Here is an 11,663-nt window from a genome sequence, read left to right as displayed (position 1 = left end):
TCAAATTTCTACTATACTATTACCAGCGCAGTATAAAAAAATTAGATCTGTTGGACGACTCGTAATTAATTATAAAAGGGTACCTTAAAAAAATCCATAGTACCAATCCTCTATTTACCATCTTTCGAAAAGGAGATCTTCATGTTTGATGTACATTCACAAGCTGCGACCAAGCAATGATATAAGATGTGATGGTTTGGTTATTTCAAGCGAAAAACGAATCAACATATTTACAAATAAAAAACTGAGTGAATATATAAAACTTTTATATACATAAACTACGAGAAAATACTAAAAATAAACTACGAGAAAAACATCAAAGTTATCTCTATATTTATGGTTAAAATTTAAGTTTGACTTATAAGCATAAAAGAAAAGATGAGGTTGATAAATAATTACGTAGGCTTCTATGATTTCACAGTTGCAACTGCATATAAGCCAAAATTTGAAATTTTAAAACTTAATTTTAGACTTAAATTTATGGTTTTTTTATTATAGTTTGTTTTACACGTTTCGCTTTTGAGTCGCTGTGAGCACATATATAAAAGTTTTACATGCAAATTATTTTTTATTTGTAAAAACATGTTTTTGTTTTTTCCTCTAATAAGCGAAACGATGGGAGCCGTAATATCATGACTCTAGCCCCTATTTTATTAACCAAAAACGAAGAACTAAATATCATAGGTGAATTTCTTAAATTTTTTGATATAAAAACAATGGCATGTTATCTATACCGACTATAAACCTAACGAACAACTTGGAACATGTGCTCCAAAATCCAAACATTGTAGGTATAGAAAGTTTATAGAGAAATATAGTTTTAAGAGTGTGGCTCTAAAAACCCATTAATAATCCCAGCCCGATCGTCATAATAAGGATGGTAGACGATACGATTTCATTTGCTCCAGAACAATTGCACAATGGTAATTATAGTTGTGAGAAGTTGATTTAACCCTAAATATAGTTATATTCAAAATATAATTATGTTTTCAAATATATTTTTCATACAACCATAATGGTGATTTATTTTTGTTAAGTGCCATTGCATCGCCACTAACCAAAGCAAATAAAAATGCCTATCCCGTTTTTGTTCGTCCTCTCTATAACTGATATTTGTATGATTTATCTAATCCTCTATTATCCTCTCGTGATACTTTGTCGAGCTGGTCCAATGGGGTGCTAGATTGGTAGGAAACCCAGCTCTCGCTCTCCAGCGTAGCTCCGGTGCTGTGCTCCGAGCTTACATCTTCACGGGGCGCGAATGAACTGCAGCCACACACACACACCCGCCCGTTGCCCTCCACCTCGGTGGTCACCTCTCGCCCCTATCAGCTATCGCCGTCCTATCTCCATCTTGCTCCACTACACGCACCACGGCGAGAGCGCCTTGCTCCCACTTGTGTGTGGTCGATTTACAGCTGGGTTGAAATCTCTTGATTCGTTGTTGGCTAATCAGTTTGTGGGGGGAGAAAGTTTGAGGCTTGAGCTGTTGCAGCGTTGAGGAGGAGGAGGAGGAGCAATGGCGCTCACGGCGTTCTCCATTCCTAGGGGCTTCGTCGGCGCGCTGCCGCAGGAGGGGCATTTCGCTCCGGCGGCGGCGGAGCTCTGTCTCCACAAGCTCCAGACCAGGCCACCCAAGGTGAGCAGCTCAGCGTACAGCGTAGGGATGGGCATGAGGGCAACTTAGACCACCTCTAGTCCAACAAAATAATCTAAATTTTACTATAATTTAATTCATTTAATTGAACTAGAGTCGATTATAATATACCCGGGTCGATGCTGCTCTACTGCTCTGTTCTCACCACTCCGGTTTCATCCTGCTGCTGCTGCTGCTGCATTTGCCATTCCAGCAGCCTAGGCGGAGATCGTCGTGCATCTCGGCGTCGCTGTCCACGGAGAGGGAGGCCGCGGAGTACCACTCGCAGCGGCCGCCGACGCCGCTGCTGGACACAATCAACTTCCCGATCCACATGAAGAACCTGTCCATCAATGAGCTCCAGCAGCTCGCCGACGAACTCCGCTCGGACGTCATTTTCCACGTCTCCAAGACCGGCGGCCACCTCGGGTCCAGCCTCGGCGTCGTGGAGCTCACCGTGGCGCTGCACTACGTGTTCAACACGCCGCAGGACAAGATCCTCTGGGACGTCGGCCACCAGGTAAAAAGCTCGCTCTTGCCGTAGCTTAGCTTAGCTTAGCTCCCGTCGGATAACGTGCCCGCCATGTGAGGGTGCTGCGAAGCTCGGAGACCAGGCTGACCAACCCACCGATTTCTTTATTCGCCGATCGGCGCAGTCATACCCGCACAAGATCCTGACGGGGCGACGCGACAAGATGCCGACGATGCGGCAGACCAACGGCTTGTCGGGATTCACCAAGAGGGCGGAGAGCGAATACGACTCCTTCGGCACCGGCCACAGCTCCACCACCATCTCCGCCGCGCTCGGTACCCTCCTGCATTCTCTAAGCATCCATCGAGCCTGTAAGGCCCTGAGTAGTCCCCGAAAGTTTTCCCAAAAATATCACACTGAATTTTTAGATATCTAAGTCAAGTATTAAATATAAATAAACATTAAAACTAATTATGTAGTTATGGGAGAAATCGTGAGACGAATCTTTTAAGCCTAATTACTACGTGATTAACCATAAGTGCTACAGTAACCTATATATGCTAATGACGGATTAATTAGGCTTAAAAGATTCGTCTTGCAATTTCTCGGTGAAATCTATAATTTATTTTATAACTAAACTACGTTTAACACTAAATATGTATTCGTATATCCGATGTGATGTTTTTAGAAAATAAATTTTGCAAACCGAACAAGCCATAAGTACTCCGCGAAAAGCGGGGCTGACCGGTGTGAGGTCGGTCGGCAGGGATGGCGGTGGGGCGGGACCTGAAGGGAGGGAAGAACAACGTGGTGGCGGTGATCGGCGACGGCGCCATGACTGCTGGGCAGGCGTACGAGGCGATGAATAACGCCGGGTACCTCGACTCCGACATGATCGTGATACTCAATGACAACAAGCAGGTGTCGCTGCCGACGGCGACGCTCGACGGGCCGGCGGCGCCGGTGGGCGCGCTCAGCAGCGCCCTCAGCAAGCTGCAGTCCAGCAGGCCACTCAGAGAGCTCAGGGAGGTGGCCAAGGTAAGGCCTCACAAGCGTTCAACGCCAACGCTCGATAGCCCCGGTAGACACGCCGGATTAGCTAGCTTAGAATGCATTACGAGATGGGTCAAATTTTGCACGGATTTTCAAAAAAAACCGCCTAGTTTTCGCACAAACTCAGAAAACTCTCGCGAGGTATAATTTGAAGGCGAACCACTGGGAATTAATTACCGAGGAAATGATAATTGAACAGGCATCAAGCTGCAGAGACCAGCAGTGTTAGTACTACGTCGTTAGCAGACGTGTCAGCGTCACACCGAGGCCTTCCGGGTTTTCAATTGCAAGTTGCTTGATGCGTTGTGTACATGCCAAAATAAGCTACGTACCCATATCTTATACGTGTAACGCGTGGATCCACTAACCACAAAAGAAAATGGCGACGAAATCTATATGCTTCAGTCACTAATCTGTACTACTATTATAGAGTACAGTAGTACTGCACACGACCATACTTGCTGTCCTTTATAATACAGCTGAAGCCAGGTACCTCAACAAGTTTTAGACGCCTCTTAACAACCACGGCATTAGAGTCCTTCCAAGAGTACTATAGGACCATACCGCGTCTTTTCTATGCACGATTGAAATATAGGCACCAGATGAATCCCGAAGCAATAACAAACGAATGCACACTGGCCACTGAGAAGTGAGAACATATGCGCAGTATGTGTAGGTCGTTTTGAAACGCAAGATTAAAAAAAGATACTCCTAAAATAAGATTAGTTTTAGCACCTTCTGTTTGTCCCAAAATAATTTCAGCTTTGATTAATAATTGCATTTAAGTTCATAAAATAGTGAACAAATGTATTTACAGTGGGAGGCAATTCTATTTGAATTTGATAATTTGAGGGGTATTTTAATATTTTTGTTTTTTATTGTTATGTGTGAGATATGTGAAAAATAAGTTGTTTTTGGAACCGAGGGAGCAGAGAACTAGTAAACATGACCTTTGATACGAGTGTAAATCCAACATAGAGAATAGCATAAGATCATGTAGTCTCATCTTTTAGCTTCTGCTTATATTCGTAAGCCAAATTTATTTTTTTAATATTAATTTTAAAATTGATTTTGGTGGATTTTTCCATCGTACTTACTTTTTAATGTTTGCTTTTAGATCGCTAAGAATGTGTATATAAAAGTTTTATTCATAAATTATTTTTTGTTTATAAATATACTATTTCACTTTTTCCAGATCACCCCCAAGGAAAATATAGAACTCAGTTTGGTACTATATAAAATACACATAAATTTAAATAAACAAAAACTCAAAGGAAACATTCCATCAAGTTAGACCTCATATTAGATTTCCATAAAGTTGGACCTCATATTAAATTTCCTCCAAAATTTGTAAGAAATGAGGCATTCCATAAAAGTTCCGTGGGATTCAATGGTGTCTAGTCCTTTATTTTTAAAGGGCCATTTAGGAAAAATAAGTACTATGCAAACAAAATTCGTATGTTTTTCCTTCAAACAAGAGTAGCCTTAGAATTGTGTCAAAAACAAGGGAAACTTTGTAAAATCTTCCTTTCTTGCATGTCATTTAAATGGTTATGTAATTTTTCAAAAATAACAAAATGGAAAAGATACGTGATATCTCGCTACACAATCATGCAAGATCAAATTTAACAAACAAATATGACTGACTATACGTATGTAATCAAAGTTAATTTAATTGTTATTATAATTTATAAAGATTGAATTTGTATATGCATATTTATGAAATGATATATTACATATTAATCCATCTTATCAAATTCTTTCGTAACTTTTTAAATCACAACGTTGGCTGGTCCAGTCAAATCTGCTCTTTTTGGGCTGAAATTAATTACCCAATGGAACGCCGGCCCAAATTCTCTGTGGGCCCGAAATACTTCCCGAACGAAATACCATCCCAGATCATCAACTCTTGACACTCTTCTGCTCTGTGCGCGTGGGAACTCAGGGCGTGACGAAGCAAATCGGAGGGTCGGTGCACGAGCTGGCGGCGAAGGTGGACGAGTACGCCCGCGGCATGATCAGCGGCTCCGGCTCGACGCTGTTCGAGGAGCTCGGCCTCTACTACATCGGCCCCGTCGACGGCCACAACATCGACGACCTCATCACCATCCTCCGGGAGGTCAAGAGCACCAAGACCACCGGCCCGGTGCTCATCCACGTCGTCACCGAGAAGGGCCGCGGCTACCCCTACGCCGAGCGAGCCGCCGACAAGTACCACGGTGAGGAACCGAGCTGCCGTGAGCCTTTGCATTGCGTTTTCTTGTTGCGTCGTCGTTCGCGAGCACGAGGTGATGGAGTTTAGTTCGTGTTTGTTCTTGGTGATGAGATGACGCAGGCGTGGCGAAGTTCGATCCGGCGACGGGGAAGCAGTTCAAGTCGCCGGCGAAGACTCTGTCCTACACAAACTACTTCGCGGAGGCGCTCATCGCCGAGGCGGAGCAGGACAGCAGGGTCGTCGCCATCCACGCCGCCATGGGGGGCGGCACGGGGCTCAACTACTTCCTCCGCCGCTTCCCGAACAGGTGCTTCGACGTCGGGATCGCCGAGCAGCACGCCGTCACGTTCGCCGCCGGCCTTGCTTGTGAGGGGCTCAAGCCGTTCTGCGCTATCTACTCCTCCTTCCTTCAGAGAGGCTACGACCAGGTGCGCCTCGATCGATCGATCTCTGCTTTTATATACGCCATTGTTGACGACGCCACCGTTGCCGGTGCTGCGGTGCAGGTGGTGCACGACGTGGACCTCCAGAAGCTTCCGGTGAGGTTCGCCATGGACAGGGCCGGGCTCGTCGGCGCCGACGGGCCGACCCACTGCGGCGCGTTCGATGTCACCTACATGGCGTGCCTACCGAACATGGTGGTCATGGCTCCGTCCGACGAGGCCGAGCTCTGCCACATGGTCGCCACCGCCGCGGCCATCGACGACCGCCCCTCCTGCTTCCGCTACCCAAGAGGCAACGGCATCGGCGTCCCGCTGCCACCCAACTACAAAGGCGTTCCCCTCGAGGTACGGCATATACACTGATACACTCGGCAACCCCATGGCCGGCTTCTTCTCAGAGACCATGCGTTCAATATATCTCATTGGCCACCGGTCGCCGGAGTGTTCGGCAGGTTGGCAAAGGGAGGGTACTTCTGGAGGGCGAGAGGGTGGCGCTGCTGGGGTACGGGTCGGCGGTGCAGTACTGCCTGGCCGCCGCGTCGCTGGTGGAGCGGCACGGCCTCAGGGTGACCGTCGCCGACGCCAGGTTCTGCAAGCCGCTGGACCAGGGGCTCATCCGGAGGCTGGCCAACTCCCACGAGGTGCTCCTCACCGTCGAGGAAGGCTCCATCGGCGGGTTCGGCTCTCACGTCGCGCAGTTCCTGGCCCTCGATGGCCTCCTCGACGGCAAACTCAAGGTAAGCAAGCATCACACTAAACTAGAAATAAAGATTAATTTTACTGTCTTTTGAGATGATATTAAAATTTTATTATAAAATTTGTTATCTCTTAAAATTTTAGTGTAAAATTTGGAACTTTTGGATACCTTAGTTACTATGAGGTACCAAATTTTACACTAAAACTCTAGAGGTTTGCTTCAGTCCAACGAAAAATAATAAGAAGTACCACGAGGTACCGGTACCTCGTGGTACTAAATCATTTCTGATCTTGGATCTAATAGTACACATCCTACTCAGCTAGATCCAATAGTAAAAAACGATTTGGTACCTCGAGGTATTGGTACCTCGATATACTTTTTATTGTACCTGGACAAATCTCTTGGATTTAAACGTGCATATCCTACACAGTTAGATCCAATGGTAGGAAATAATTTGGTATCTCGAGGTACTTTTGTTAGACTAGAGTAAATCTCAAAATTTTAGTAACTTACCTACTAAATAATTGTAAAATTGCTACAAATGGAAACAAATTGGTCATTGCTTTGCCTAATATATGGATTTTGATCGGGCGCACAGTGGCGGCCGCTGGTGCTACCTGACCGGTACATCGACCACGGGGCACCGGCGGATCAGCTGGCGGAGGCCGGGCTGACGCCGTCGCACATCGCGGCGACGGTGTTCAACGTGCTGGGCCAGGCAAGGGAGGCACTCGCCATCATGACGGTGCCCAACGCTTAGCAGGAAGAAATGCGTCATGCGTGTGGGCGGTGTGGCCTCACCGGTGTAGTGACACAAAAGATGCTTGTACATTTAGTCATTTAGATGTGTCAGTGATTTTGATTATTAGCCGGCGCCGGGATAATCAGTTACTAGTGATGCTGAAGAGGGGAGCAATATTTACAGTTTCTGATCATTACTCTGACTCGTTTCGATCAATTGTTCGTGGACGAACCCGCCCGTTCGATCTCTGGTATATCTAAGAAATGTTGTAAGTGGATAGATATATTGGTAAGGATTAATTAGTTGGGTGTCAAGAAACATCAAACCGCTATTCTACAGGAAGTAGCTATGTAGTAGCAACAGTCATCGTTGCACTGTGTCTGTCATGTTTTCAATCAAGTATGCAATACCGAGCATGGTTCATGCACGGCATTCTGGTTGATTCTGTTCGACTGTTCGTCTGTGATAGCGTCATTAGCATCAGGACACATGTGCAGTATGCCCATATGCCACACCGATAATTGGGTTACGGATTACCGATAGGCAGCATGCAGCTTCTGTGATGGCGCATCATCAACAAGACTCAAATGGACTAATGTAAACAAATCATAGTGAAGAAATTCGTGGGTCAAGCTATTTGGCACGCGTGCACTAAAAACTTAACTAGCGAACGCCTCTACTTATCTTTTAGTTGAAAATTTTGATTTAGAGTTGAAACTTTCGAGTTGGAGTTAAAAGTTTTGGTCGTATGAATGTGGGCCCCGTGATAGAAATCCTTGATTGTACCGGCCACTAATTATGAATTTCTACCGATCAATTTTGCTGTAGCTAAATTCCTCGGTAACAGAAACAAAATAGTAATGTGCAAACGGTAATAAAAACACAAGAGGTCTTTTATAGCAAAGAAACATAGATGATAACTAGCGTGGTGGTGGTCTAATTGCGCGGCTAGTATCTTTATAATCTTTTTCATATATGACATATATGGTTTTACATTTTATTGGGAAAAAAATATTTAAAACAATAATATACTTTTAAACCCCAACCTAACTTAATCAAACTTATATGCCTAATATTTTAAATTTTGATTTATCTAAATTTTAATTGCAATGGACTCTTTTATTATTTTTATGTTTAATTTTGAAATTATATTTCTAATTAGATTATTTTTAAACGGAATTTTATATGTTTCCAAATTGTATGTATAGAAGGACTCTTCCCTTAATATCAATTATTTTAATATTTTTAATTCAAAATTTTGAATTGAATTAAAATATATGCCAATTTGTAGGCGGTAACAGCAAGCGGTGTTTCTTTTCTCTATAACTTTATTATTTCACATCATGGGGCTTATAGAAGGGCTTCTAATTAATATAGGTAAAAATATGGAGTCTTCTATTAGTATATTTTTATTTATACTTTAGAATATATATTAATTCTATATATGAAGTCATTTATCAATAATATTTATTTTTAACGTGAATTTAGATTATTTCTAGAAGTATTTGTATTTGTATTTTATTTTGGTTGCTTATCTACATATTAATTGCCATGGATATAGTGAATATAATTTGGAAACAGATATGCACAACTGTGTTTCTGTTGTTTCCCAAAGAAAGAATCAGTGCTTATCCTATTAACGTGGACATCGTTTCCGTTGTTTCCCAAACAATTTCTAAAATACGGTTCCCAAAGAAAGAATAAGTTACATAAGCAATCTACATGGCCTCCGACTGAATTTTGATAATAATTAATTTTCAATTGTTAATTTAAATTTAAATTTTTCTAAATTATATTTTTTACATAGAAGCCCATTTACATGTATTATAAATTGTACTCATACCTATTTTTAATCAAAATTTTGGATGTTTCCAAATTTTATTTATAGATGACTCTTTCCTCAATATCAATTATTTCAAAACTTTTAATCCAAGATTTGGATTTTTCTAAGCTGCATTTACACATAGACTCTTTTCTTTATATTTGAGATTTGGATTTTTCTAAACTTCATTACACATGGACTCTTTTTATTATTTTTAATTGATATTTTCTTTCCTTGTCCGATTAAAAACATTATCTTATCTTTTTTCTGTTACTTTTTTTCTATTTTTCCTGTCCGATTCAAAATAGATGGTCTCGAGTGTCTAGTCTTTTTCCTGTGATTGTATCTTCAGCACTACATAGTCCGATTAATGTGGATAGAATAGAATCCGTTAGCTAGATCTAACAACCAACGCAGATATGCAGTTTTTTTTCGATTGGCTCTTTTTCTTTTTTTCTTTTCTCTTATTTTTCTTCGATTAATCTCAGAATTTCTAGCCTGTGAAAGACAACGTGAAGGCTCCTTATCCTATTACTTTAAATATATAATAGATGTGTCTAATTGAATAGTAATTTACAAACCGTTTTAACAAAGTCCATTTTCGTGCGGTAATTTATAGGAGAATTCTGACAAAATTTCGGAAGGTGACTCCCAAGATTGGGCAAAGCTATTTGGAGCATGTGTTGAAAACTTTTCTAGCAAACACCTCATATACTTATTTTTTAGTTGAAAGTTTTAATTTGAAGTTAAATGTTTTGAGTTGTAGTTAAAAAGTTTTTACCGCATTTGTGTGTACCCTGCCCTCTGATTGGATTCATGCGCTGCCAATGTGCACTCGTTAACCGGCAACACGGCCCAAGATATATCCTATTGAGAAAATCCTACAGGAGGTTTTTCTGGCACTTTTGTTGAAATTTGTTTTCAGTCTAGATATTTTCATAAGGATTAGAAGGTGACTCTCAAGGTCTACCTAAGAGAACATTCTACATTAAAAAAAATAGAGGGATAACTATTATTAGTATGTACCTTGGAGATCGGAGAATAATTAGAACCATCTCGCTTGCATGCAGCATGTGTTCATGTGTAAATATGTATATTGTATCACTTTCTACTACGTAGGTCTGACTTTTTCTAATATGCTAGGCATTGGTATTTATCGGACTTAACTTGCGTTATATTTTTTTACCAACTGATAATCTATCTTTAAATTATTGTCATATATGATCATAATATAAAAGAAATGTATGGTTGTACAAATACGCTCAATATATTACGAATGATATAAGCTGAGGTTGTACTATTAGAATAGCTACTAGGGCTGTTTCATTTGGAGAAGACGGGGTTAGTTATCTGTCACGAAAAACGTAATAATATATTAGTACATGATTAATTAATTATTAATTATAAAAAATATAAAATAGATTAATATGATCTTTAAAAATAACTCTTCTATAATTTTTTTTATAACAAATACACCGTTTAGTAATTTTGAAAACATACGCGCAAAAAAGAAAGAATATTGGGTTAGCTGAGCAGGCGAACACAGCCTAGATCATGCCCTGGTGGGTTCCTCTTCAAGCACATGATTCTCAAGCCGATTCGATATACCTTTAAATAGCTATTGGTACCATAAAAAAAATAGATAACCATAAATTCAGAATCTTTATTTGAAAAAACACCACCTATTTGCTGGCTCCCGTTTAAAATTATTTCACCACTACAAATGTCAGGTCACGGCATAGCTCTAACCTCATCACTCTAAGCAAGATCTGACGCAATTACGCGACATTGCTGCACTGGTACCTGACGTTGCTAAAAGTTTCGCATTGCCAAACAGTCAGGGTGATTTTGGATTTTTTTATGAAAAAAAGTTCAAAAGATATATTTACAAATAAAAAATAATTTACAAATAAAATTTATATATATATATGTTCTTAGCAATCTAAATCTAAGCTAAAAAATAAAATACGATGACAAACTTTAAAATCTACTTCAAATTTATAAATTTAAGTTTAAATTCTTAAAATTTTACTAAAAACATAAGCAGAAGCAAAAATATAAGTTCTGCCGTGCCTGTAGCATATCTGCAATTTAACATTCTGCAGCCGATCCATCTTGGGATCCACTTTCTGAAGATCTTTGAATTCCCAATCAACAGAGTACTAATAGTACCTTCCTTTTGTTATATAACAAAAGATGAATGAGTAAAGATTATCTAAATTTTATAATAACTGTTTCTTAATATAACGATGAAATTAATTAGTAAAATTAAAACTCTGTTTTAAATGTGAGAAGATCAATTTTTTTATATAAAATCTCTTAAAATAATACATCATAAACATGAAAAAAAAACTAAGAATAATACTCCTACTAGCTCAGCTTCACGCAAGTTCCGAGGCCCACTCGATCGATTGCCCTCCAAAACCGCGGCATATATACCGACTAACCTCCAAAAAGAATTTCCCACCACTTGACTCCACTGATCCACACTCCAGACTCGCTGTCTCGCTCCCTCCCAGAAGACGAGCTTCCGCGATCCCGATGGAACCCAGCCATACCCAGCGCTCCTCCTCCGAAACCCTA

General features: G+C 40.9%; 1 protein-coding gene across 5 annotated transcripts; it reads left to right on the top strand.

The window, feature by feature from the left end:
- Positions 1 to 1,291: 1,291 nt before the first annotated feature.
- LOC102702847 (1-deoxy-D-xylulose-5-phosphate synthase 1, chloroplastic) lies at positions 1,292 to 7,755 on the top strand. 5 transcript variants are annotated; one of them, XM_015837745.2, is made up of 9 exons: positions 1,292 to 1,639; positions 1,851 to 2,156; positions 2,293 to 2,479; positions 2,875 to 3,146; positions 5,107 to 5,380; positions 5,497 to 5,804; positions 5,883 to 6,164; positions 6,272 to 6,556; positions 7,115 to 7,755. In XM_015837745.2, the coding sequence occupies exons 1-9, from the start codon at positions 1,520 to 1,522 to the stop codon at positions 7,274 to 7,276; spliced, it is 2,196 nt and encodes a 731-aa protein (XP_015693231.2). In that variant the 5' UTR covers positions 1,292 to 1,519; the 3' UTR covers positions 7,277 to 7,755. The 5 variants fall into 5 exon arrangements, with proteins under 5 accessions (XP_015693231.2, XP_006654395.2, XP_015693230.2 ...); XM_006654332.3 differs by having other exon boundaries at positions 2,293 to 2,443; positions 7,115 to 7,754; XM_015837746.2 differs by having other exon boundaries at positions 1,480 to 1,639; positions 1,854 to 2,156; positions 2,293 to 2,443.
- The last annotated feature ends 3,908 nt before the right edge of the window (positions 7,756 to 11,663 follow it).

The sequence above is a fragment of the Oryza brachyantha genome, chromosome 5 (genome assembly GCF_000231095.2).
Source record: "Oryza brachyantha chromosome 5, ObraRS2, whole genome shotgun sequence".
Lineage (NCBI taxonomy): Eukaryota > Viridiplantae > Streptophyta > Magnoliopsida > Poales > Poaceae > Oryza > Oryza brachyantha.
This window is presented reverse-complemented; position numbering and strand designations above follow the sequence as displayed.